This window comes from Mastacembelus armatus, chromosome 21 (assembly GCF_900324485.2).
Source record: "Mastacembelus armatus chromosome 21, fMasArm1.2, whole genome shotgun sequence".
Taxonomy (NCBI): Eukaryota; Metazoa; Chordata; class Actinopteri; order Synbranchiformes; family Mastacembelidae; genus Mastacembelus; species Mastacembelus armatus.
The window spans coordinates 21,573,379-21,595,193 of record NC_046653.1 but is presented as its reverse complement, the minus strand read 5'-3'; the positions used below and the strand labels follow the sequence as shown (position 1 = coordinate 21,595,193).

Here is a 21,815-nt window from a genome sequence, read left to right as displayed (position 1 = left end):
GTTTTAACCTTTCAGACCGTTAAAACCTTTGTTTTATTTAAAGCAGCTATATTCAATATTTTTGTAACAATTTTCCAAATGACAACGTGAAAGGAGACAGGGAGCTTTGTTGTAGTGATTAGACCTGCCACGTATTTACCTCAGGAGCTGGTGGAGACCAAAAACTGAGCTAAAAGAGAATGATTACATTCATCATGTTGCCAGAACCATGACGAATCAAAAGATAATGCTTAATTAACATAGCATTAAAAGGTGATAGTAAGTCAGTGTGGTAACAGCTTCTGCTTCTCTGAAGTGGGCAGAGTACAAATCTCACCTAAATAAAATGGTCTGAAAGTAGAAAACTCTTATGCCTTAAATAAGGAGCAAAGAATAAAAGATTACTCACTGCAACAGACACATTTGTACCAAAGAAGTGCTGAGGGTTGTACAGCAGTCTGAGCATTTGTTCCTAAAAGATGTTGGATTGAAACAGGTTTCTGTCGTGTTGTGAATGAGCTGAGAGGTTCTTTAGTCAGAACATACAGTATATGATGACTTTTATGTTTGAGGGTGTGTCTGTAGTCCAAGTGCGTCTGATCTGCATTAACTCACATTATAAATAACTGAGGCAAACACACATGAATGTGCACACGGTCGCTGTTGTACCATGTGACTCAGTGAGTGGGGGGTCTCTCTTTTCTCCCACAGGCTCTCCCTCTCTCCTCCCTGCTCTCCTGCTCCGTCTGTAATCACCTATTCTTGGAGCTTTTTTCCAATTGCCTCATCGGAAAACCATGCAGAGAGGGATGGCCGATCCACAGTGATTGAACAGTTCTGCTCGCAATTTAACTCCATCTGATAGGGCTTAGCTGGGCCTCTCAGTGTTCCTCTCTGGCTGGGGCTGACTGTGGAGAGGTGTGTCAGCTCAGACACAGATTCTGGGTCAAGACCACTGTCCCGGTGCAGCAAAGGCAAAATGAAAAGGACAAATATACACAGAAAAGCTCTCAGGTTGGAGGTGTTGGATATTTCCTTCGTTCGAGGTCATTTAGAAACAGTCCAGCTGAGAACATTCCCACATAACACATAACCCTCTTGGTCACGCGTCTTTGGACAGCAGAGTTTACATTTTTTTATCTATTTATGTATTTAAAAAAAAAAACTGTTTAATATCATGACCAGATTTCAACATAGACTGCAGAGTTCAGGGAGAAATGAGAAATCTCAGACATTTAACGATGATAACTTTTCTTTTTCAGGAATAATATTGACTGTAGTGTTTTTTTTTTGCCTGTAACACGTGTAGAGACACGACTCTGACACTTTCTTCAGAATGAGATTTCATAGAGAAAAGGAAGTTATACTTGAAACTTCTTAATGAAGCGTCTTATGTCTCAATGGAAGCTGCTTTTCCTTTTGTGCAGGTCTACATGTCAATTGGTCTAATTCAGTTTTGGATCAAAAATCTCTCTAAAACTAACTGACTGACTTTTTGTTAGCAAATGTTAGCATGCTAGCACAGCAAACTGAGATAGTCGGCACAGGAAGCATCACCTGCTAAACATCCTGTCAGTGTGCTGACATTAGCAGCTGTGTGTAAGTATAGACCCACAAAGCCGATGGCGTAGCTGTGAACTCTTAAGTCCTGTTAAACTGTACTTGACACCTGATTAAATGGTCCATGTTAACTTGAGCCTTGAACTTAAAAACAAGGCTTCATTGCTTCTTGTGATCCTTCAGCACGTCTTCACACTGATGTGGTGAGATTTGTCCAGATGCTGTAGGATTCAGATTACAAGCCACTTTAAAGTTTAACATGAGAGCGAAATAGGATTTTAGCATGTCCAGATACGTCGCATCATGTTTCAGGGTTTGATCCAGTGATAAAAGTCTCTTCACCATGAGACGTCTAATTACAGCCATCCTTCCTCCCGTCTTATGCTCTGTGTGCTGTATGAGGCTGAAATACCATAAAAATAACCTCAGATGCAGCTGTGGAAAACTGCTCAGGGGTCAAGTTGCCCACGAGTTTTGGTTAAGGATCAATTTTCATGCCTGTTTCCAAACCTCAGTCACCAGTGGGTAAACTGGAAAGTGACCCCAGTTTAGCCTCAGAATCAGAGAGTGGGTCTTCCTCAGGCCAATGTTAGAGCTGAAAATGGAAAAGAAGCAGTTTGAACTTTTTAACCTTTTCTGTCAGGAGAAGGAACCAGGTTTTTGCTTGCGAACATAACGCCGTGGACCATAAAATTGACAAGGCATCATGAGTGTTTTATTAAAAAGCCGTGTGCTGGTGTTGATTTACCGCAGTTTAAAACCTCTGATCATTTATTTCAGGATTGGGAATCTTTCAGATCTTATCTTTAGATCACATTTTATTATCTGCATTCCCAGGATTGAGATCGAGGACTCGGAGGCAGTGGGCATCTCCAATATCATTTCCAATCTTATTACCATGTTCCCTCGGAGTATTTTAACAGCATTGCCCAGCGACCTCTTCACCTCTTTCATCAACTGCCTCACGCTGCTCACCTGCTCGTTTGGACGCAGCGCTGCCCTGGAAGAGGTGGTGAGTGATCTGCCTCTCTGATCACAAATATAATTACATTTTCTAAATGTTTCCCAACCTTTTTGCTTTCTGACCTCTCCATTATTTATTAGTTTATCTCTTTTTGTTTTATTTGCTAGAAGGTTTTTGTGATGATGAGAAATATGTCACTTTTAGAAACGGTGGTTATGTTTCATTCATTTTGGGTTTTTTTTTTTTTTTATTTCAGTTCAGGAAAATTGTTGCCTGTCAAGTTAAATGTTTTGTTTTCAGTCATTTCACAGATGATAAAACGTTTGTTCTCTTTATTTTCCTGCTCAGCTGGATAAGGACGACATGGTTTACATGGAGGCCTACGACAAGCTGCTGGAGTCCTGGCTAACGCTCGTTCAGGACGAGGAGCATTTTCCTCGCGGCTGTTTTGTCCAGCCGGCGATCCAGGTCTTCAACTCGTACATTCAGTGTCACTTAGCTGCTCCCGATGGCACCCGCAACCTGGTGAGACTGTTTTTTTTTTTTTTCTGCTGGCACAGCGTTTGCAGAGAAGTTCCTGTTAACATGTTTGATTCCAGTAGCTCTCTGTAATCATGTCACTACTGGGACAGTCCTATAATCCTGGAGCTGCTAATGCTCAGAGGACCTTATTTATTTTTTAGTTTTAATGTAACCAAATATCTGCAGACCTGTGAAACTGTTTTCTCTCTACGTGAATATAGTCCAGTTTTAAACAGTCTCCTTCTCCTCCTGCACGTATTTGTTTGTCTCCTGCCCCTCAGTCAGTGAACGGCATCTCGTCTCATGAAGAGGAAGAGATCAACGAGCTGCAGGAAGACGATAGAGAGCTGTTCTCAGACCAGCTATCCAGCATCGGCATGTTGGGACGTGTGGCCGCTGAGCACTGTATCCCCCTGCTCACAAGGTAGGTCCACCAGGCTCTTCTAGCCAGCGGACTTGGTTTAAATTCTTGTGTACATAGTTGACATTATTTAGATTTAGTGTGACTGTGGCTGTTGTGAAGCAGTTGGTGTTTTCACATTTGCCTTTTGACCCCTTCTTGCAGCCTCTTAGAGGACCGGGTGACACGGCTGCACGGTCAGCTGCAGAGGACCCAGCAGCACCTCATGGCCTCCTCTGATCCTGGATCAGTCGATCGCAAAGTCCTGGATGACCTCTATGAGGACATCCACTGGCTCATACTGGTTTCAGGTCAGCAATGGCACTTTTATCTTTTAGAAAACAGATTTTGGTGCAGTCTGATCTCTGTACTAATTTCCACTCACTCGCCACTTGTGTTTATTTTTGAGGAAGACATAATTGTTTCCTGGCTGATGTTGCCTTTGCATTGAAGTGTTTCTGATTACACTCCTGCCTTTGTACTCACGACTGTGTTGTTTATTTGCAGTTAATTTGCATAGATGTGACCTGACATTTATTATTCCTGCGTCACGCTGTAGCAAAATGTGATATAAGCAACTTGTTCACTATGCAATGTAAAATTAGGAACTGGAGACAAAAGCAATATGATTACACAGCTTGAACGCATGATATACCAGTACAAGATTAGCAGGTGCATGTAACAAACCGTTTGAGTTAATATTTACTTTTGGGAAAATGCTGTAAAACTTTGTAAAACCAGTTTTTGTAGCTTTGGTTTAAACAAAGGCTGCACAATTGAAAACAACAGAACTTTCAATAAGTTGAAAAGTGGTTTCAAAATTGCTGATTTTATTGTGTTCACAGACAGAAGAACCAAACTCCACCCGGTTCTCGGGTTGAGTTAAAGAAATATTAATATACATGGTGATGATTCTGTCCGTGTACTCTCCAGGGTATGTACTAGCAGATGACCCTCAGGGTGAAACACCACTGATCCCCTCAGAGGTGATGGAGTTCTCCATCAAGCACTCGACGGAGGTGGACATCAACACGACACTGCAGATCCTCGGCTCCCCGGGCGAGAAGGCCTCGTCCATACCAGGCTGCAACCGCACAGACTCAGTCATCAGGTGAGATGAATGTTAAGAAAGACTGAATACTGTTAATAAACACATTATTTTGTGTTTTGCTCGTGTGGTGTGGGCAGTCTGACCTCACAGGGAATCAAAATAAATGGGGATTCGATGCATGTAGGAAAGAGACAAGGTGCTGGGTCAGCTGCAGGTTGGACATAGTTTGAGCTACCAGCATGAAAATGGACTTGACTTAACTTGGCTGTTAAAAAGTCTGGACTGGACTTTCTGCTGCACTATATTGCATCTGCAGGGAAGTCAGCAGAATTGGTGATCAATACAAACTGAAGGCATCTTCTCCAGAGGCTAACATTTCGGACACACTGTAATCGCACACATCTTTATTCATATTATCACAGCCTGTCTTGTTGCTGTGTTGCATTGTGGGCCCTTTCTGCCCGTGTGGGATTAGAAATTGTTCTGTCGTACAGTGGATTTCTCCATGTGTGACTGTTGAACACCAGTATGAGACGTTGGTGCTAAGAATATAGCAGCAGATGATAAAATGGAGTCGGGGATGTGATGCATTTCTCTTGTTGCTCCGTCAGAGCAAATGGGATTTATTTTCTAACAACAATTAGTAACGAAGCTTGACACTATGTGACTGTGCGGTCTGTGTTGTGTGCAGGCGTGTGTGCAGATAATAACAGTGCCGACAATAGAAAGTCACAGCAGCCAGGAATATTGTCTGTTGAAGGTCATTGAGCCCCTGTGTTTTCTAGATTGTTCATTGTGTGTGTGTGTGTGTGTGTGTGTGTGTGTGTGTGTGTGTGCATAACGGGGATGACAGCGATGACAGAGGCAGAGACGAGAGGCTGATAGCATCGGGTTTCCTAATAGCGAGCGGCCGACCCTGGCCTCGTAAATGTCAACGTGGTTTTGTCTTCTGCAGACAATGTCAAACTGTGCCGTGCTGTTTCCACACAAAGAGCCGCAAAATGATTCAATTCCTGTTCAAGTCTGATTATGTGGATGCAGAGCTGGTGATGTGACTTTACATCAGTACCATATTAACTCTCACAGGTGCAGTGTGAAAAGAAAAGTTTGCCAAACGACGTACTGTCCATGAACTGGCTGTGTTTGGTAACGAGGCATCAGGATTAGTACACGCCACTAATACTAACGGCACAATAACAAAACTGGCCTCTAACCACAAGTAACAGGTGCAAGAGTTCTCCTGCTGTTCTTCTTTACTTCTGCCCTGAATCCCAATAATCTGAGTACTGGACACCACAAAGTGCTTGTGACCTATCAGTTACTCAAAATCTATACACAGAGATGCAAGCAATGCACTGTGAACCACAGGAATATCATTTATGAGGAGATGAACTTGAAATCCGCCTACTCTCGCTCTTCTGGCCCAGGTTACTGTCAGCAGTGTTGCGTACGTCAGAGGTGGAGTCCAGGGCGACCAGAGCGAGCCTGACAGAGCTGCTGAGCCCACAGATGGGAAAGGACATCGTGTGGTTCCTCAGACGCTGGGCCAAGACGTACCTGCTGGTGGACGAGAAGCTCTACGAGCAGGTACGGGGGCTTTCTGCCCCTCCATGTTCCTGGGTTTGTGCAAGTACTGGATATGGATGGACTGTGCAGAGCACCAAGATCACATGTGGGGGGCTAATATTCCCCCATCCCTCCTCATGCATCATGTCATGTGACTGTCAGCTGTCACCATTTTGCACATTGAGCTGTGTGTCATTATTTTCTTTTCCCTGTGTCTCATCTTTTCCTGTCCCTCCTCAGATCAGCATCCCTCTGAGCACAGCGTTTGGTGCAGACACAGAGGGGGCCCAGTGGATTGTGGGATACCTTCTGGAGAAGGTGATCAACAACCTGTCTGTGTGGAGCTCAGAGACAGAGCTGGCCAACGACACTGTGGAGCTGCTGGTGACACTGGTAGAAAAGAGGGAGAGGTGAGGACAGAGACGCAGCCATGAAACAATCGAGTCAGACTTAATCTGCAGCTAATCTAATCTAATCTAATCTAATCTAATCTAATCAATGAATTAGGATTACACTACTAACTAATTACTAATGATGTCTCTGGGTTTTTAACTGTTCGTCACACAGAAAAGCAAACAATTAATTAAAACATGGAAATCCAGCTGGACAGGATCAATATGCCGCTTGAGATGAAAATCAAGCAAAATCCAGTCATCTTTTTCTGGCTGGTTTTTGTAAGATCATCAGTCTGTAAGTGCAGATGTTTTTGCAGGTGAATGACACTGGATTCTAGGCTCACATCAGACTCTCTCCTCCCCTTCTGTCTGTTCAGGGCGAACATCGTGGTGCAGTGTGAGAGCTGGTGGAACCTGGCCAAGCAGTTCGCCAGCCGCAGTCCGCCGCTCCACCTGCTGTCCAGCTCCGTGCAGAGGTCTCTGATGAAGGCCCTGGTCCTCGGAGGCTTCGCACACATGGACGCTGACACCAAACAGCAATACTGGGCCGAGGTAACGTAAAGTGGATTAGTCAAACACAAAAGTTGCATTAGATATGTAGATGTATGTCACTATCAGTTAAATATATTTGGGTTTGGATTTTGTATGTTTCATTTGTCATTAGCGAGGTAGGAAGATAGAAAACCCTGCAACAAGCCCATAAATTGCACATACATTCAGTGATCATAGTAACTAATAAAAACACTGAAATACTGAGCACAGACAAATAATCTAAAAATAAATGAAAACCACTCTGAGCTTAAGGAGGGAGACAGGCAGGAGAATCAGGTTAAAGTTTTTAATGAAACCAGACTAATTCAGCAGAACATGAAACATGAAGCCTGTAAAAGACAGAGTAGCTGTTTAAAATGATTTTGTTTTATTAAAACTAGAGTTTTAATTATGTTTAAATCACCTGATTAGCTGAGGGACATGATTGGACAGGGTGTAAACAAACCCTGAGAAACTAAAAGAAAGCAAATGGCAGCAGCTGCAAACATCCATCACAGGACAGAGACCAGGTTTCTGGGTTGATGCTGAAAACAAACTTACAACCTGCCCGATTTGTTTCTTGCCCTGACTCTTTCCTGCAGCATCAGTGTGTGTCCTCGTCTAATTCAAACCTGGTTTGAAACAATAAGAAACACTTTCACACCTCACTTTGAGTCAGGAGCTTAGGCCTTTTCAGTCATCAAGCTTCAGACGCTGCAGTCAGGTCTGAGGATGAGGACGGACACAGTCAATAATGTTCCCCCTTCAAATCCTTCTGCTGTGTGTATGACATGATCCTTGTCATGACCCTGGAGGCCTTTGTCCTATAGGCTGACAGTAGTAAATGGGGGTGCAAAGCTGCAGTGACTCCTGGGTAATTATGGGGGTGCAGGAGTGAGACTGCAGCTGCTGGCTCCTACAGCTGCTCCCTGTGAACTTGGATGGCATGGGTGGAGGTGGAGGGGGAGAGATGGAGCCAACAACTGATCAAACACTGCAGCTTTTTCTCGACATGCACCTACAAATCACTTTCAGCCCCTTCAGTCGAGTAACTGGTTTGGTTTAGTGCATCTGCTATAACTGAGTTCAGATAACAAGTGGAAAGAAAACAGCAGAGAGTCTTAAGCTCACTGGGTATTTATCAAAGTCTTAGTGTCTCCACAGCTGCAGCTCTGCCTGTGGGCTGCTGCTGGGTCAGAAATAAATGTAAAAAAAAAAAAACACATCAAGAGATAAACCAGAGCATTGTTTTCATCAGCACACATGTATTTCTTTCTAAAATTACTAGATCAAGCAAGTTGGCTTAGCCAGACTACATGGTGGTCAAGAAGACTAAACTAGTCCCATTAAAATGGTCGTTACTCTGTGAAACAAAGACACATTTAGGAATCTGGTCCCATCTGACTGACTGTTAATTTAGCACAGTGACAGCTTTTGTTTTTTAAATAACCTCTGACAGATAAGTGCACGTCAACATCCTCACTGGTCACTAAAATTTGTACTTAAATGTTTAAAATATTTGCAGACACAACAATGCACCAAAGTCTTCTGGATCCTAAAATACACTGAGACCCAGTTTTCTGTGGCTCTAACACAGTTTCTGGCCTTTCAGGTGCTTCACCCTCTCCAGCAGCGTTTCCTCAACCTCATCAACCAAGAGAACTTCGCCCAGATCAGCCAGGAGGAAGCCGTCAAACAGGAAATTGTTGCGACGCTGGAGGCGCTGTGTGGCATCGCAGAGGCGACGCAGATCGACAACGTGGCCTCGCTCTTCTCTTTCCTTATGGACTTCCTGTCAAGCTGCATCGGCCTCATGGAGGTACGACACGGACCTTTCCCTGACTGTTGTTGTTCCTTTGTACCAGCTCCTTCAGGGTTGGAGGTTGATTCCAGACGGATCCATAAATTTAAAATGGTCGGGTGGGTGGTCGTAAAGCACACTGATACATCATAGATGGGTTTAAAATTTAACCTGACCACCGGTTTTTGTTTTTGTGGTTCAGGTCTACAGCAACACGCCTGAGACGATCAACCTCATCATTGAGGTGTTTGTGGAAGTGGCTCATAAACAGATCTGCTACCTGGGAGAGGTGAGCGACACATGGGAGAGGTGTGCTGCCACGGTGTCTGGGACACTAGAATGTTATGTGACTGTAATAGTATTACAAACTGCAGACAGGGGTCTGGTGAAGGCTCTAATGAGGCGAGAGCAGGGCTGAGCAGCAGAAACTTCTCTCAGCAGCTGGTAGAGAACAAAGCAGAGATAAAGGAGACTGAAAGCTGGACTTATTTCTGGCAGGTGAATCATCATGTTTCTTCAGAATTTATCTTTGTATAGATAAACAGCAGTTTCCTGACGAATTAACCAAATCAACTTAAAAAGTGACAGTATCTTGTGTTAATAAGCAGTGCCCCCTAATGGCCATTATTATTTGAAGCAAACCAGAGAAGTCTGTCCATTTCACATCACAGAGGCAAAGTAGTAAAAAAAAAACAAAAAAAAAAAAACAGGTATTTGTGGGAAATGTGGCATTTAGGAGACATTAAATATATTTACTGTCTCTCCTCGTCCAGACTAAGTCCATGAAGCTGTACGAGGCATGTCTGACGTTACTTCAAGTCTACTCCAAAAACAACCAGAGCAGGAAGCGAAGTGACGCCACAGCAGAGGAGGACCAGTACCAGGACCTGCTGCTCATCATGGAGCTGCTCACCAACCTGCTCTCCAAAGAGTTCATCGACTTCAGCGACACCGGTGCGTTTTCTGCCTTTTAATCTCAACTAAGAAATAAAATCCACGGCCAATTAGAGAAGGGAGATGTTTCTTTTTGCTCCTGCTGTTTGATCTGAGTTTCTGTTTTTCCCCAAACTGTTGTGTTTAGACGAGGTGTTTCGAAACCAAGACCAGGGAACGCCGGCCTCCAATCGGACAGTGTCTGCAGCAGATGTGGTTCTCTATGGTGTCAATATTGTTCTTCCACTCATGTCTCAGGACCTTCTCAAGGTAGAACCACATAGAAATGCAATGTTTATATGTTTTCAATACCTGTTCTGTGAGCTCCTGCTGATCCTGTCCCTGGTGTTTTCCAGTTCCCATCTTTGTGTAACCAGTACTACAAGCTCATCACCTTCATCTGTGAGATCTTTCCAGAAAAGATCCCACAGCTTCCTGAAGATCTCTTCAAGAGCCTCATGTTCTCCCTGGAGCTGGGAATGACCTCGTATCCTGCTACTGTCATTTGTTTTCTTGGTACAAGTTACTGAAAACGGTCAAGTACCGAACGTTGGCCCCGATCAGACTGTTGCTGGTTTATAGTTTGGGCTTTTGTAGAAGACAGACTGATATTCCACATAGTAAGGTGCTGAAGCTCTGGTGTCATATCAGCATTTGGAAAAACTAATAATTCAGGCCATACTCATTCTCCATGTTCAGGCACCATTTTACTCACATTATCTGGTGTGTTTTAACTGGTTTGAAGCAGAAAAGTCTATTTTAGTGGAAACTGTACTGGAGACTGTAAGAACTGCTGCATCAACAACTGTCGTCTAAGAGGAAATAACCTGCTGAATCTCTAAATTGATGTGCAGGACCTCAGGTTTCCTCTGTGCTCAGGGTAGTTTTCACAGCCCAGATCTCAGAGTGGGGCTGCAGCAGAGACGAGATCCCATCCTCATGTTAATTCATGAGACCATGGGATTGTTGCTGTTCAGGTTTATTGTCTCCTGCTTTTTTACTTTGTGCTCCTTAATGTCTGATCTCAGGATGAGTTCAGAGATCAGTCAGCTGTGTCTGGAGGCTCTGTCTCCTCTGGCGGAACAGTGCGCCAAAAACCAGGAGAAGGACACGCCTCTCTTCATTGCCACCCGTCACTTCTTAAAGGTACGCCACACACCTGTGGGCTGGGTTACATTTAAAAACATCTAAGTGATCATGTTCTCCAAAAGCGTTTGTGTCAGTTTTACACTTGGGCTTTTGTACAAATCAAAGACGTTCTCACAAATGAGTGTAGCTGGAGCTGGCAGGTGGATTTTTGTTTCTGCTCTTGATGTTGAGCTAGCCATACTCCCTGTACAGACATGAGAGTATTTCATCTGACTCTTGGACAGAAAGAACATAAGCCTGTTTGCCAATGTGGAAACATAGAGAGGGATTGGATATCGACTTTACGGTGATTCTTTGTGCAGCTGAGCTATAAATCCTCGCTCTCGCTGAGCAGTTTGGTTGTTAACTTTCTGCTTTGATCATGTCCCCCCTCACACTCTGATCTCCGTCCCCTTCAGCTGGTGTTTGACATGCTGGTCCTGCAGAAACACAACACAGAGATGACGGTGGCAGCAGGAGAAGCTCTTTACACACTCGTGTGCCTGCACCAGGTGAGTAAACACCATTCACATGTTACTGTGGCACCAGGATGCTCCTGTGATTCACTCAAATACTAAACACTGGGTGAATAACATGCAGGTGATACCACTAGGTTTATCAGCCTGCAGAAGGATGGGAAGGGTTCAGTGAACAGTCGGTTCTGTTGAGTTTCCTGCCCTGAGCTAAAGGCTGTGAAAGGATTGACTCTTTCTTTTTGAAGGTCCCCAGTCCGTCTGTCTGTGCATCATTAGAAAGTGTAGTTTCTTCTGTTTGTAGTTATCCTCAGGGCAGATATAGATGTAGCTCAGGCTGACGTACACACTGGAGCAGTTATCTGTAAATTCTTACTTGGCTGCAGAAATGTTGGACATTAAGTTTCCTGCTGGTTGTGATGTTTGACTGGAAGCCTGAATCCTCCATTTAAAATGCCTCATTGTTGCTGCCCACCTCTTTACAGCAGTGATGGCACATTATCCAGCAGTGATTTTGCTGTTGCTCAGTTGTTTACAGCAGCTTCAGAAAGTCTTCTGACCCCTACAGTCTATTAAATGAAAACTCTGGACATATTCTGCTACTCGCTCAGCAGCTCAGTTTCAAACATTGTGCAGAAACAGAGCTGAACCATCGACTGCTCCAGTTTGTATACAACATAACTACACCGTCATTACAGAAACACTGTTCTAAGCTCTATCACAATTATATAGTTTGTCCATTTGACCACATCACAATAAAAAACAATCCACTGTATGCTGGGCAGGAGTTTAACCTAAATCTTCTCAGCAGGATGTTTTACTGGTGAGAAATGAACCTTCAGTGCTCAGAACAGCTTTTCATATGTCTGTTGTCAGGCGGAGTACTCAGAGCTGGTGGAGACTCTGCTGTCCTCTCAGAGAGACGCCGTGATCTACCAGCGGCTCGCCGACGCCTTCAACAAGCTGACGGCCAGCAGCACACCGCCCACCATGGACCGAAAACAGAAGGTCGCCTTTCTCAAGAGCCTGGAGGAGTTTGTGGCCAATGTGGGTGGCCTGCTCTGTGTGAAATAACCACTGGAAACGGACTCAAATCTTTGACTAAAAGGCAACCAATCAAAACTCCCCACCTCCCCTGCTTCATCTCTAAGAACTATGGGTATGAGAAAGTCCGCTCAAAGTCTCTGCGGACTCTCCACCTGCTGGCGGTTCAACCGTGTTTTCACCTCCTTGGATTTCTGTTTTTGTTTCATATTCCTCCCCAGCTGTTGCACTCAGCTCCCGCCAATCTAGCGCGAATGACAGACTTGATGATGATGATGCTGATGATAATGTTGTAACCATGGAGACTGATCTGCAGAGCAGGCAGACTCAGTCAAAGTACCCTGTCCTGTTGGACGGAAGCGACAGAGCACTGACCATCATGACGATGAGAGGCGGGGCAACAGCTGATGTGGGCGGCGTTGTTCCACACCCTCGCGCGCACACACACACACACACACACACACACACACACACCTCCTCATGTGCCTGGAGGCTGCCGGAGTGCACATGCACACGCCCTAAGTCTCACTGATGAAAAAACAGATTGTTATTGTGTAGGAGACGTTTATAGTTGAGCGTGTCAGAGGGGCCATTTTGTTTTGAAAATGCCATGGCAACCACCTCCCCCGTCAACACGCACACACAGTTCACACTGACACACACACACACACACACATGCACACTAGTCGCCTCGATCCTTCCCAGAGTGCCTTTGTTCTGTTGATTGTTTGTGTGTGTGTGTGTGCATGTGTGAAAACATTAACTGACAACAAACCAAAAACACAGCAGATGCACACACACACACACACACATACACACATACGTATAGGTGAGATGTTGCCATGACAACAAAGGTATGGCCGGCCGGACTGTCTTTGGTCTAGCTGAACCACACAGCACAGGAGGGCGTTTGTCTGTTTGCTGGGGATGAAAGAAAACCAAAATAGTTCCAGTAAAGGGTGTGTGTATATACACACACACACATACACACACATGCATCTATATATAATGTTTTCAGACCAGAAACCATGAGAAATGTGTGCTCAAAGACAATAAAAAGGCTGAAATGTTTTTATATGGCCGAAGACGACAGGAAGCGCTGTTTGGGTTCAGCAGTGTAAGAAAGTCTCTGTTTTTACCTTTGCTGCGGTTTGATAGTTTTTCTCTGTTTGGATTGTGGTATCCTGTTGCAGCCCCCTTCCTCCGGACAGGCGAGGGTCCAGGACAGTTCGGACCCCTAACGTTTAACAAGTTAATGTCAGTATTTTTCTACAGCAGCACATTCACCGTATCGCTCAACACACACACTGGATTGAAGCGGACTGATAGGACAGCAATAACAAACCAAATAAAAGGAGCAGAGCCACTTGTTGAAGCATTACGTTGGACATGGACTCGTTCTGAGCACTATCCTGGTTATTATAGAACGGCTGTTTTGTTAATGATGTGTAAAAGTGTACATAAACTTATTGTATAAAAAGTTACAGCCTCTGCATTTTCCTTCACGTGTCTTGTTTGTAATGTCTTTTGTAATGTCTGCTTTAGTAATAAAAAAAGTTCTTGATTATGCTTTTTATCAGAGAATATTAGTCCAGATGCTGCAACAGCTGCTGCTCTTTAGATTGATTTATTCTTTTATAAAACCTAGTGTTAAACATTTAGTTCAGTCAATATGAACCTGTGAACCTGCAGCAAAGTAAAAAACGGGATCTCATGAAAAAAATAAATAATTTACCTTCACCCACCAAAAATTCTTAACTTCTTACTAAAACAAAGTAAGTTTATTTCTACATTAACAATTTTAATACGTTAATATAGTTATTTTAAAACATACCTCATTTCTGCTGTTTTCAATTAACTTAATAGTTTTTCCTTAGCGTGACATGTGTAATTGAATTATAATAATAATAATAATACGTGGGTCATTATTGTCCCAGATGTGCTTTTTGTTTTGGAGTCATGCTGCTTTTAGTTTGTTTGTTGTGCATGGTTGCCATAGTTACGGGCGTCGTGACGTCACCGCCGTGTAGCGCAGCGAGTGGTGGATTCACTCACAATTTTGGATGAAAGTTATAAAATGTAAAATATGAATGTTAAAGGAAAAGAAAAACTTTGGTTTAGAAACTTAAGTCGTTATTCTACTCATCATATTTATCTGGTTTGTCCCTCCGCGGAGCCCGTACTCGTCTAGAATTACGTCACCATCCTGCGACTTCTCACGTGTTCGCTGGGCTGCAGTAATACATGTTTATCAGGAGCAGTTTCTGATCAGGTATGTTTAATTTAATCAATATTTGTATATTTTGTCTTTGTCCGTCTGTTTATCCGAGCGGTAAAATTAGCTGTTCTTCACATCGGCGTTATTCGTGTTTCTTCGTGTTATTGATTCATCGAGCATTGATAAAGCTCAATCAATAAACGCTGGTTGCAGCTTTGACAGACGAGACGCATTAAACACTCGGTCTGTTTGTTAAATGTGAAATATGGAAGAAAGCAACTGCAAAGAAACGCGATAAAAACTCACTGCGTTTTACTTTTTAAAACTATTTTCTATGCAGTTCTTATACAGTATTCGTACCTTTGACCTCCCCTGGATAACTTTTATATTTAGTTGATATAAATAAACACCTGAATGTGAACACACTGAGTTTTTATGTCAGGAGCTTAAAATAATCCAAAACAAGCAGCATCTTATAAAAGCAGTAAAAAGACAAGTCATATTGACAAGACTTTGATTTGTATACTACAGTCTGCAGCCATGACGTTAGATCAACCATTTGTAAAGTTCCTCAGTAGCTTGAATGAAGCAAGAATCAAATATACAATTGACAATAATCTGAATTTCCTGTTTTTGTTTGAGTTTTAGGTGTTTAGCTTCTTCAGGAACTGACTCCTCCTCCTCCTCCTCCTCCTCCTCCTCCTCAGCCATGAGTGACAGTGAGGACGATGCTCCCACGCTGTCAGCTCACACTCTGGCCGCCCTGCAGGAGTTTTACAATGAGACCAGGTCTGGTCTGGATCATAGCACGACCAGTGCATCAGACCAGTTCGCCGTGGGAGCAGTGCAGGAGGACTGGGTGAGTTTACTGGATGTGAAGACTGGCACCGCATCTGTTCTGTGATTTTAGCCACTGTGGAAAGTCTCAGTCATCAACTGACCTGCCAGGCATTTTCCTGAGCGACCATTTTGTTTAGAAAAATGTTGGAAATGTTATTTTAGGATTGGTTTTATCAGACCAGCAGTCACAGATCCTCAGTTTGACATCATCAGCAGTAGATGCTCACATGGGAGAACCTGGATAGATAGAAAACAGGAATGTTAGTTAGTGTGCAGCCTCCGAAATGAGACGCGGCTTATATCACTACATGCGTCTCTCTGACCTATAAAACTTAGCCAAACTTTGTTCATAGCATCCCTCAGTTCGGGGTCCCCCTACAGGCCTGGCGCACATCCGTTGCAGCGTTTCTCTTTTGCGGGGCGTTTGCCCTTGTCGGCCACCGTACTCGTCTGACCTGAAAGATGAAATAATTTAATTCTGTTCTCGCCTGAGTTTTGTTTCCTCATATTCTGACGACTGTAACTAACACTGGCTCCAAGAGAAATCATTAAACGCAAATGTTCAGCAGCTAAATGCTATGAAAAGGAATGAGAACATATTCCTCCTCCCTTAGTGTCTTCATGTTTATTACAGAAACAACTTTAAAAGTGCTTCTAAAATTATTTTGACTTTAAAAATACATTTAAATAACTTTTTCTGATAATGAAGCTTCTTTTCCAACAATGTGATCTCTGCTTTTAGTTTTTCTGTTGCTGTACTGAAACAAGTACAGCTGTAGTAAATCACCTGTTACTAAACTTTAGTCTTTTATCAAACAAAGATGTCACTTTCAGTGATTTCAGCAGCTCAGTGTTGAGGGTTTACTGCTTTTTTTTTTGTTGTTTTGCATGAAATCACATGAAAAGAATAAATGTTGTGTTTGTGTGTTTGCAGCGGATGAGCCAGTTCTGGTACAGTGACGACACAGCGGCTCAGTTAGCGGAGGAGGTCGTGCGTGAAGCTGGAGAGGGAGGAAGGTAAAAGGTGCAAACCCAAAGTATCAAAGTATAAACACTGCAGATAAAACCAAAGAACTTATCTTCTGTGGTTTAATGCAGTAAAGTCAGGGAGAAGTTGTTTTCTAAGACGTCACGTGATTTTATTGTGGGTAGACAAACTGTGACAGTTTGGTCGAGAGCATTTTATTTCTCAGTTTAATCATGTGATATGGAAAAACAGGATGAAGTGTGTATGACTAAGTAATAATTAACGTTACCATATACACTCAAACGGTCCTCTCTTCTTCTTTGGTGTTAAATGGCAGATGGCATCATTAGGTTGCATTCACGTTACTTCCAACTAATGTCTGTGCTTTATCGTAGGTGAATATTAGTAAAATTTGTAAAGAGAGGAAGAGGATATGGTGTGTTGACGGTGGTACAGTATTGTAACGGAACGGGATGTTATTGTTGCCCGTGAATAATTGAGTCGATGGTCAGTCAGGTTTCCCTAATGTCCGTGAACATACCATGGGGATGTTGCGTTTTAGTGTAAGAGACTTGAGTTGGCGGTGTTTATTTGCAACAGTAGTCTGTTTGCTAAAAGTTTAAAAGATAAAACAGAGTTACCACTCGTGGAAATCTGAGGATGCCATCTGCCATTAAACACCAAAGAAGAAGAGGGGGTCGTTTGGTGCTTTATCTTATGGTAACGTTAATTATTTATTACTCAAACAGTGTTTCTTCTAAAAGTGTGTATGATATGTCGATTCTTTGAGCAAATGACTGTTATCACTCCCTTTGACGTTAGTTAGTCAGAACAACTGCACCCTCTCCGGAGCTGTTTTAGGGACCGACACTCAATAATTGACAGGGAAGAAAAGAAAAAGATAAAAAATTAGCCAAAAAAAAAAAGAATAAAGCAAACATTCATGTTATAAGAAAAAATATATAAAAATGATATAAAAAGGTCGACGAAATTAACTTTACCAATTTTTCTTTTTTCTCCTCTTCTTATTTGTCCATTATTGAGGAACGGTCCCTAAAACGGCTCTCGACGCAGTGTTAGAATAAACCGCCCCTTGTCAGGTAAAACCTGAAGTTACAGGTGCTGCTTCTTATGGAGAAGGTGGATCTGTCTTCTCCGAGGTCAGCGGTCGCTAACTTTAGCTCAGATTAAATGTGACCCATCTGCACTTTAAGGTTTTAGCCTCAGGATGGCGCTACAGACTAGAGCCACCAACAAAGTTGTGGCTTTTAGTGAGTGCGCTCAGTAAGCTGAGCTCATAGCTTTCTCTCACCCTTATCCCATTTTATCTAATTATTCCATTTTTACTGTTTTTGTTGTAAATCATGTTGGTTGAAACTGTCCATGTATTGTTAGTTACTCTGAAGCTAAAGGGGATTTTTTTCTAATACCAGTGGGATTTGTGCAGCTGGACTACTGACTGTTTTCAGATTTAGTGTCGATAAAGCTGCTGACCAGCGTTTACTCTGCTTGGGTGACTGTTTAACATGAACACTGGGCTCCTACACGAACGCCCACCCAACCTGTGACACAGTTAAATGAGTACTGGGTGAAAGCAGCTTCTCTACACTGGATACTGTGGGAAGGTCAGACCCACCAGTCCAAACTAGCCAAGTGTATACAAGTAGTAGTAGCTCAGTAAACTGCTGACCCAAGTAATATCAGATTTAATAATATACCAGTAACAGGTGATGGTATTTCTGTACTTCGGCTGGATATTTCTGCAGGACTCTGGTTTGCAATGCAGTATTTTTACTTGCTTTATTGGTATTTTTACTTAATTAATTTGTTGGAGTACTTCTTCCACCACTGGTTTTAATATTTCATGCTTCTTTCCTCAGGATAGCATGCGTGAGCGCACCCAGTGTGTACCAGAAGTTGAAGCAGGGCATAGTGGAAGGTTCAGACCGGGTTTCTGCTGTCGTGTTGGAGTTTGACCGCCGCTTTGCCGCCTATGGCAGTGACTTCATCTTCTACGACTACAGCGAACCGCTGTCTTTGCCGGCCAGCGTGGCTCCTCAGAGCTTTGACATCGTCCTCGCCGACCCACCGTACCTGTCCGAGGAGTGCCTGAGCAAAGTGGCCCAAACCATCAAGTACCTGAGCAAAGGCAAAGTCCTGCTGTGCACAGGTGAGATCTGACGTTGCCGCTCAACCCTCGTCTGTGTTTCTCATTTAGTTTTTTGAGTCGCAGAAAGAAACATCAGTTTTCCTAAAAGAGAAATTCCTGACAGCTTTTAAAATACCCACATCCTTCAGTAGGTTTTACAGCAGAATTGATTTCCAGAATCTTTAAAAAAAAACACAACATTCCCACCTTTGCACAAAAAAAGATTTTTGTATTTATTTTTTCACAGTGGAGATTAGGCTACATTGGGTTAAGAGCTAAATAATCTTGAGTCTGATTTTTCAGGAAAAACAGGTTATTAGTTGTGACTAATAATATTTGAGAGACACAAAGGAGAGCACAGTGAAACCAGTTTAGAATGACTAATTCTGATGAATTAAACTAAGTGACTTTACTTTTACTTTAATTTAGGCCTGTATGTACCAGTGGTCACAGATCTGACATGTTCATTATGTGGTCAAGTTTCATTAGCAGACAATGTATCTTAGAGGCAGCTTTGGCTCAGTAGGTAGAGTAAGTTGTCTGCTAACCATAGAGGTGGTGGTTCGATTCCCGGCTCTTCCAAGACACAGAGGCCCCTGTGAGTGGGGTGAATGTGTAACAGTGTAAAGTGCAGGAGGAGGGTGTAGAAAAACAAAGAACAGTGAGGTGGGGTGGTTTAGTCTTCTTTTTGTGAGCAGGTTGTGTAAAAAGACAAAGGTCTAGGAGACAGTGGGATGTTAAACTTCTGGCCAATCAGAATCTTTTGCAGCTGCTACAGCCCACATGATTATTCCATCAATCATGTGACAGACCAGGTGAAACAGCTGCTTCTACACCTGAGATATTAATCTCTCCACCCCCACTGCGAGGTGAGGTTAGAGGTGGACAGAAGTAAGTTCATACTGTTAGCCAGACATTAGCGTTAGCTGCTGCAGCTAAGATGGACAGAACACTAACTGGATTAACAAGTTTTCTACATACATTGCAATCTTTACCCATTCACCCAACTCACAGTGTCCACTGGCACACTTAGACATGTGGACTGAAGAAACCAGGACTGGAACTGCCAGCTCCATGGTTAGGAGGCAACCCTGAGCCAAAGCTGCCCCTGTCATCCTTTGATGAAGTGCTGCTCACAAAACCGTACCATGTAGTGAAAGTCTCAAATCTGCAACTACAAACACACATTATCTTTTGCTTTCACCTCATATTATGAAACCAAGTTTGTCGTCAATGTGCAACTATTAAGTCTACAGATGCAAACCTAAAGGTTGTTGATTTTCTGTTCTTTGTTGTTTTCCTATAGAGACTCAAAGCAACAATAAACCTGGTTTATTCACTATAATGTCTGTGTTGGTTTAAGTCACTGAGATTAACAGCTATAAAATCAAGAGAAAAAGAAAGAACACAGCTGGAACAATAGGGCTTTAGAGGATAACTATTGCTGTGCAATATTTAACAATTCTAAACACTTGCCCTTATTTGTATACCCTCAAAACTACATTATATACTAATCTAACAATATAGTAAATGTTTCTATGTTGCTCATAAATGCTGAACATTCTTCTGACAAGTGTTTTTGTTGGAAGAAAAATGAGACATGTTCCACACACACTGGCTGTAAACTCTTACTGATGTTACACTGAGACGTTGGTGGAATGAATGAACAGCAACAACTTACATTTTAACATCTGCTTTGTGTCTGTTCCGCAGGAGCCATCATGGAGAATCTGGCCAAAGAACTCCTGGACCTCAAAGTGTGCAGCTTCTTGCCAAAACACAACAGAAACTTGTCCAATGAGTTCCGCTGTTTCGTCAACTACCCGTCGCACCTGCTGAGGAGCTGAACCTGAATCTGACCTGATCAGACTGTTCAGAGCAGAAACAGCAGCAGGCCGTTGGAGCGAGGACGTCACACGGACGCCTCAGCGATTGTTAAGGACCGAGGGTCTGCATTAAAACCTGCAGTGAACGTGGATACAATGTTCATTTCAGTTAACAAGTCCACTTGTAACTCTTGACAAGGAAATATTCAGTAAGCTGCTGATATTCTACCAAACAATTATTCAGCTCCTGGAAAATGAATCAGTAATTTGTGCAAGTTGGTAATTAAGCAAAATCTCAAATTCTTGTCAATTGTGAGGAATTTGTTGTTTTTCTTTGCTTTATTGAACTGAAAATTAAATATATTGATTTGTTTTGGATGCTGTTCTGACCAAACAAGTCATTTGTAGATGTCACCTTTGACCCTGGGAAGTGTGGTGGGGTCAGCAAAGCAGTTTCAATTAGTCAGTTATTTGTTATAAGCAGAGGTGGAAGAATTACTCTAAAAGCAGCCTAAACGTTACAATACCATTGTGTAAAATGTCTCTGTTGGAAACATAAGAGGTCCCAATACAGCCGAAGTAAAAAGTACAATATTTATATGCAGTAAAAGTATAAAGTAGCATCATTTGGAGATAAAGTACAAGGACTTACAAATAAAAATAATAAATAATTCAGGAGAGCTGCATTCTACAATCTCACCACCAGATGCCACTACATTTTACACATTTCACCTTTAACTACAATACTGAAGTACTTATTTACCTTCCACCACTGGTTGTAAAGACTATTTTTGTCAATCTGAACCCATGTACCAGCAGAATGTGGAGGAGCAGCTGAACACACAATGTAAAATATGTTTGTGGGTTCATGCATTTTCAGAAGTCACTCAGTGACATGTTTCAGGTGTGATCAGTCTCTCCTCCTACCCAGTACAAAAACTAGCATCCCAACCAATCAGTGGAAAGAGCTAAGAGGAGCTCTACACTCAGATGGCAGTTTATTAGGCACACTGAGCCCAGACTAATATAGGCTAACAACAGTCCTGCAGTACATCCTCCTCCATGGAGGTGATTATGTTCAGTTTGTGCTGCTGTTGATCTGTGTTATACAGAGAGAGGAGTTCCTGTTATTTAACCTCAGTGATATAAACAGGCTGGACAATATAAACATCCCTCTAAACTGGCGACTGAGTGTAGAGTGAGTGAGCAAAGCAACAGAAACAAACAGCTCCACCTGACACCCAGAGTAGTGTTCAGCTTTGCACATCAACAAATGCTCAGTTTTCAGTGAGGAAAAAGAAGCAAGAAGATAGAGAGAATATTTTTTACAGTAGGTTTATTTTCTTACCCCCTCCAGTCATCTGTGGAATAAGTTCCTGTAACCTGAAAATGCAAAATGAGACGGACATAGACAAATGCTGTTTTTGTCAATTTACCACGAGAGGTGAGATTAAGCTCTGCAGTCTGA

At 42.7% G+C, this 21,815-nt stretch overlaps 2 protein-coding genes across 4 annotated transcripts in view; both read left to right on the top strand.

Annotated features, from left to right (window-relative positions):
• xpo4 (exportin 4) overlaps positions 1-13,828 on the top strand; it is a 41,269-nt gene extending 27,441 nt beyond the window's left edge. The window contains exons 9-24 of the mRNA XM_026295475.1: positions 2,377-2,551; positions 2,852-3,028; positions 3,307-3,449; positions 3,591-3,736; positions 4,359-4,536; positions 5,904-6,063; positions 6,283-6,452; positions 6,815-6,989; positions 8,581-8,787; positions 8,972-9,058; positions 9,543-9,723; positions 9,851-9,972; positions 10,059-10,189; positions 10,731-10,848; positions 11,250-11,342; positions 12,180-13,828. Of these exons, the coding sequence (XP_026151260.1) occupies positions 2,377-2,551; positions 2,852-3,028; positions 3,307-3,449; positions 3,591-3,736; positions 4,359-4,536; positions 5,904-6,063; positions 6,283-6,452; positions 6,815-6,989; positions 8,581-8,787; positions 8,972-9,058; positions 9,543-9,723; positions 9,851-9,972; positions 10,059-10,189; positions 10,731-10,848; positions 11,250-11,342; positions 12,180-12,377 (2,461 nt within the window). The 3' untranslated portion in view covers positions 12,378-13,828. The remainder of the gene's footprint in view (positions 1-2,376; positions 2,552-2,851; positions 3,029-3,306; positions 3,450-3,590; positions 3,737-4,358; positions 4,537-5,903; positions 6,064-6,282; positions 6,453-6,814; positions 6,990-8,580; positions 8,788-8,971; positions 9,059-9,542; positions 9,724-9,850; positions 9,973-10,058; positions 10,190-10,730; positions 10,849-11,249; positions 11,343-12,179) is intronic.
• Positions 13,829-14,542: 714 nt separating this feature from the next.
• eef1akmt1 (EEF1A lysine methyltransferase 1) lies at positions 14,543-20,730 on the top strand. Of its 3 annotated transcripts, none has more exons than XM_026295108.1 (5): positions 14,543-14,619; positions 15,208-15,424; positions 16,340-16,422; positions 18,253-18,542; positions 20,235-20,730. In XM_026295108.1, exons 2-5 carry the CDS (start codon positions 15,275-15,277, stop codon positions 20,366-20,368), a joined length of 657 nt encoding a protein of 218 aa, XP_026150893.1. In that variant the 5' UTR covers positions 14,543-14,619; positions 15,208-15,274; the 3' UTR covers positions 20,369-20,730. The 3 variants fall into 3 exon arrangements, with proteins under 3 accessions (XP_026150893.1, XP_026150894.1, XP_026150891.1); XM_026295109.1 differs by having other exon boundaries at positions 14,554-14,619; positions 15,273-15,424; XM_026295106.1 differs by having other exon boundaries at positions 14,566-14,619; positions 15,214-15,424.
• The last annotated feature ends 1,085 nt before the right edge of the window (positions 20,731-21,815 follow it).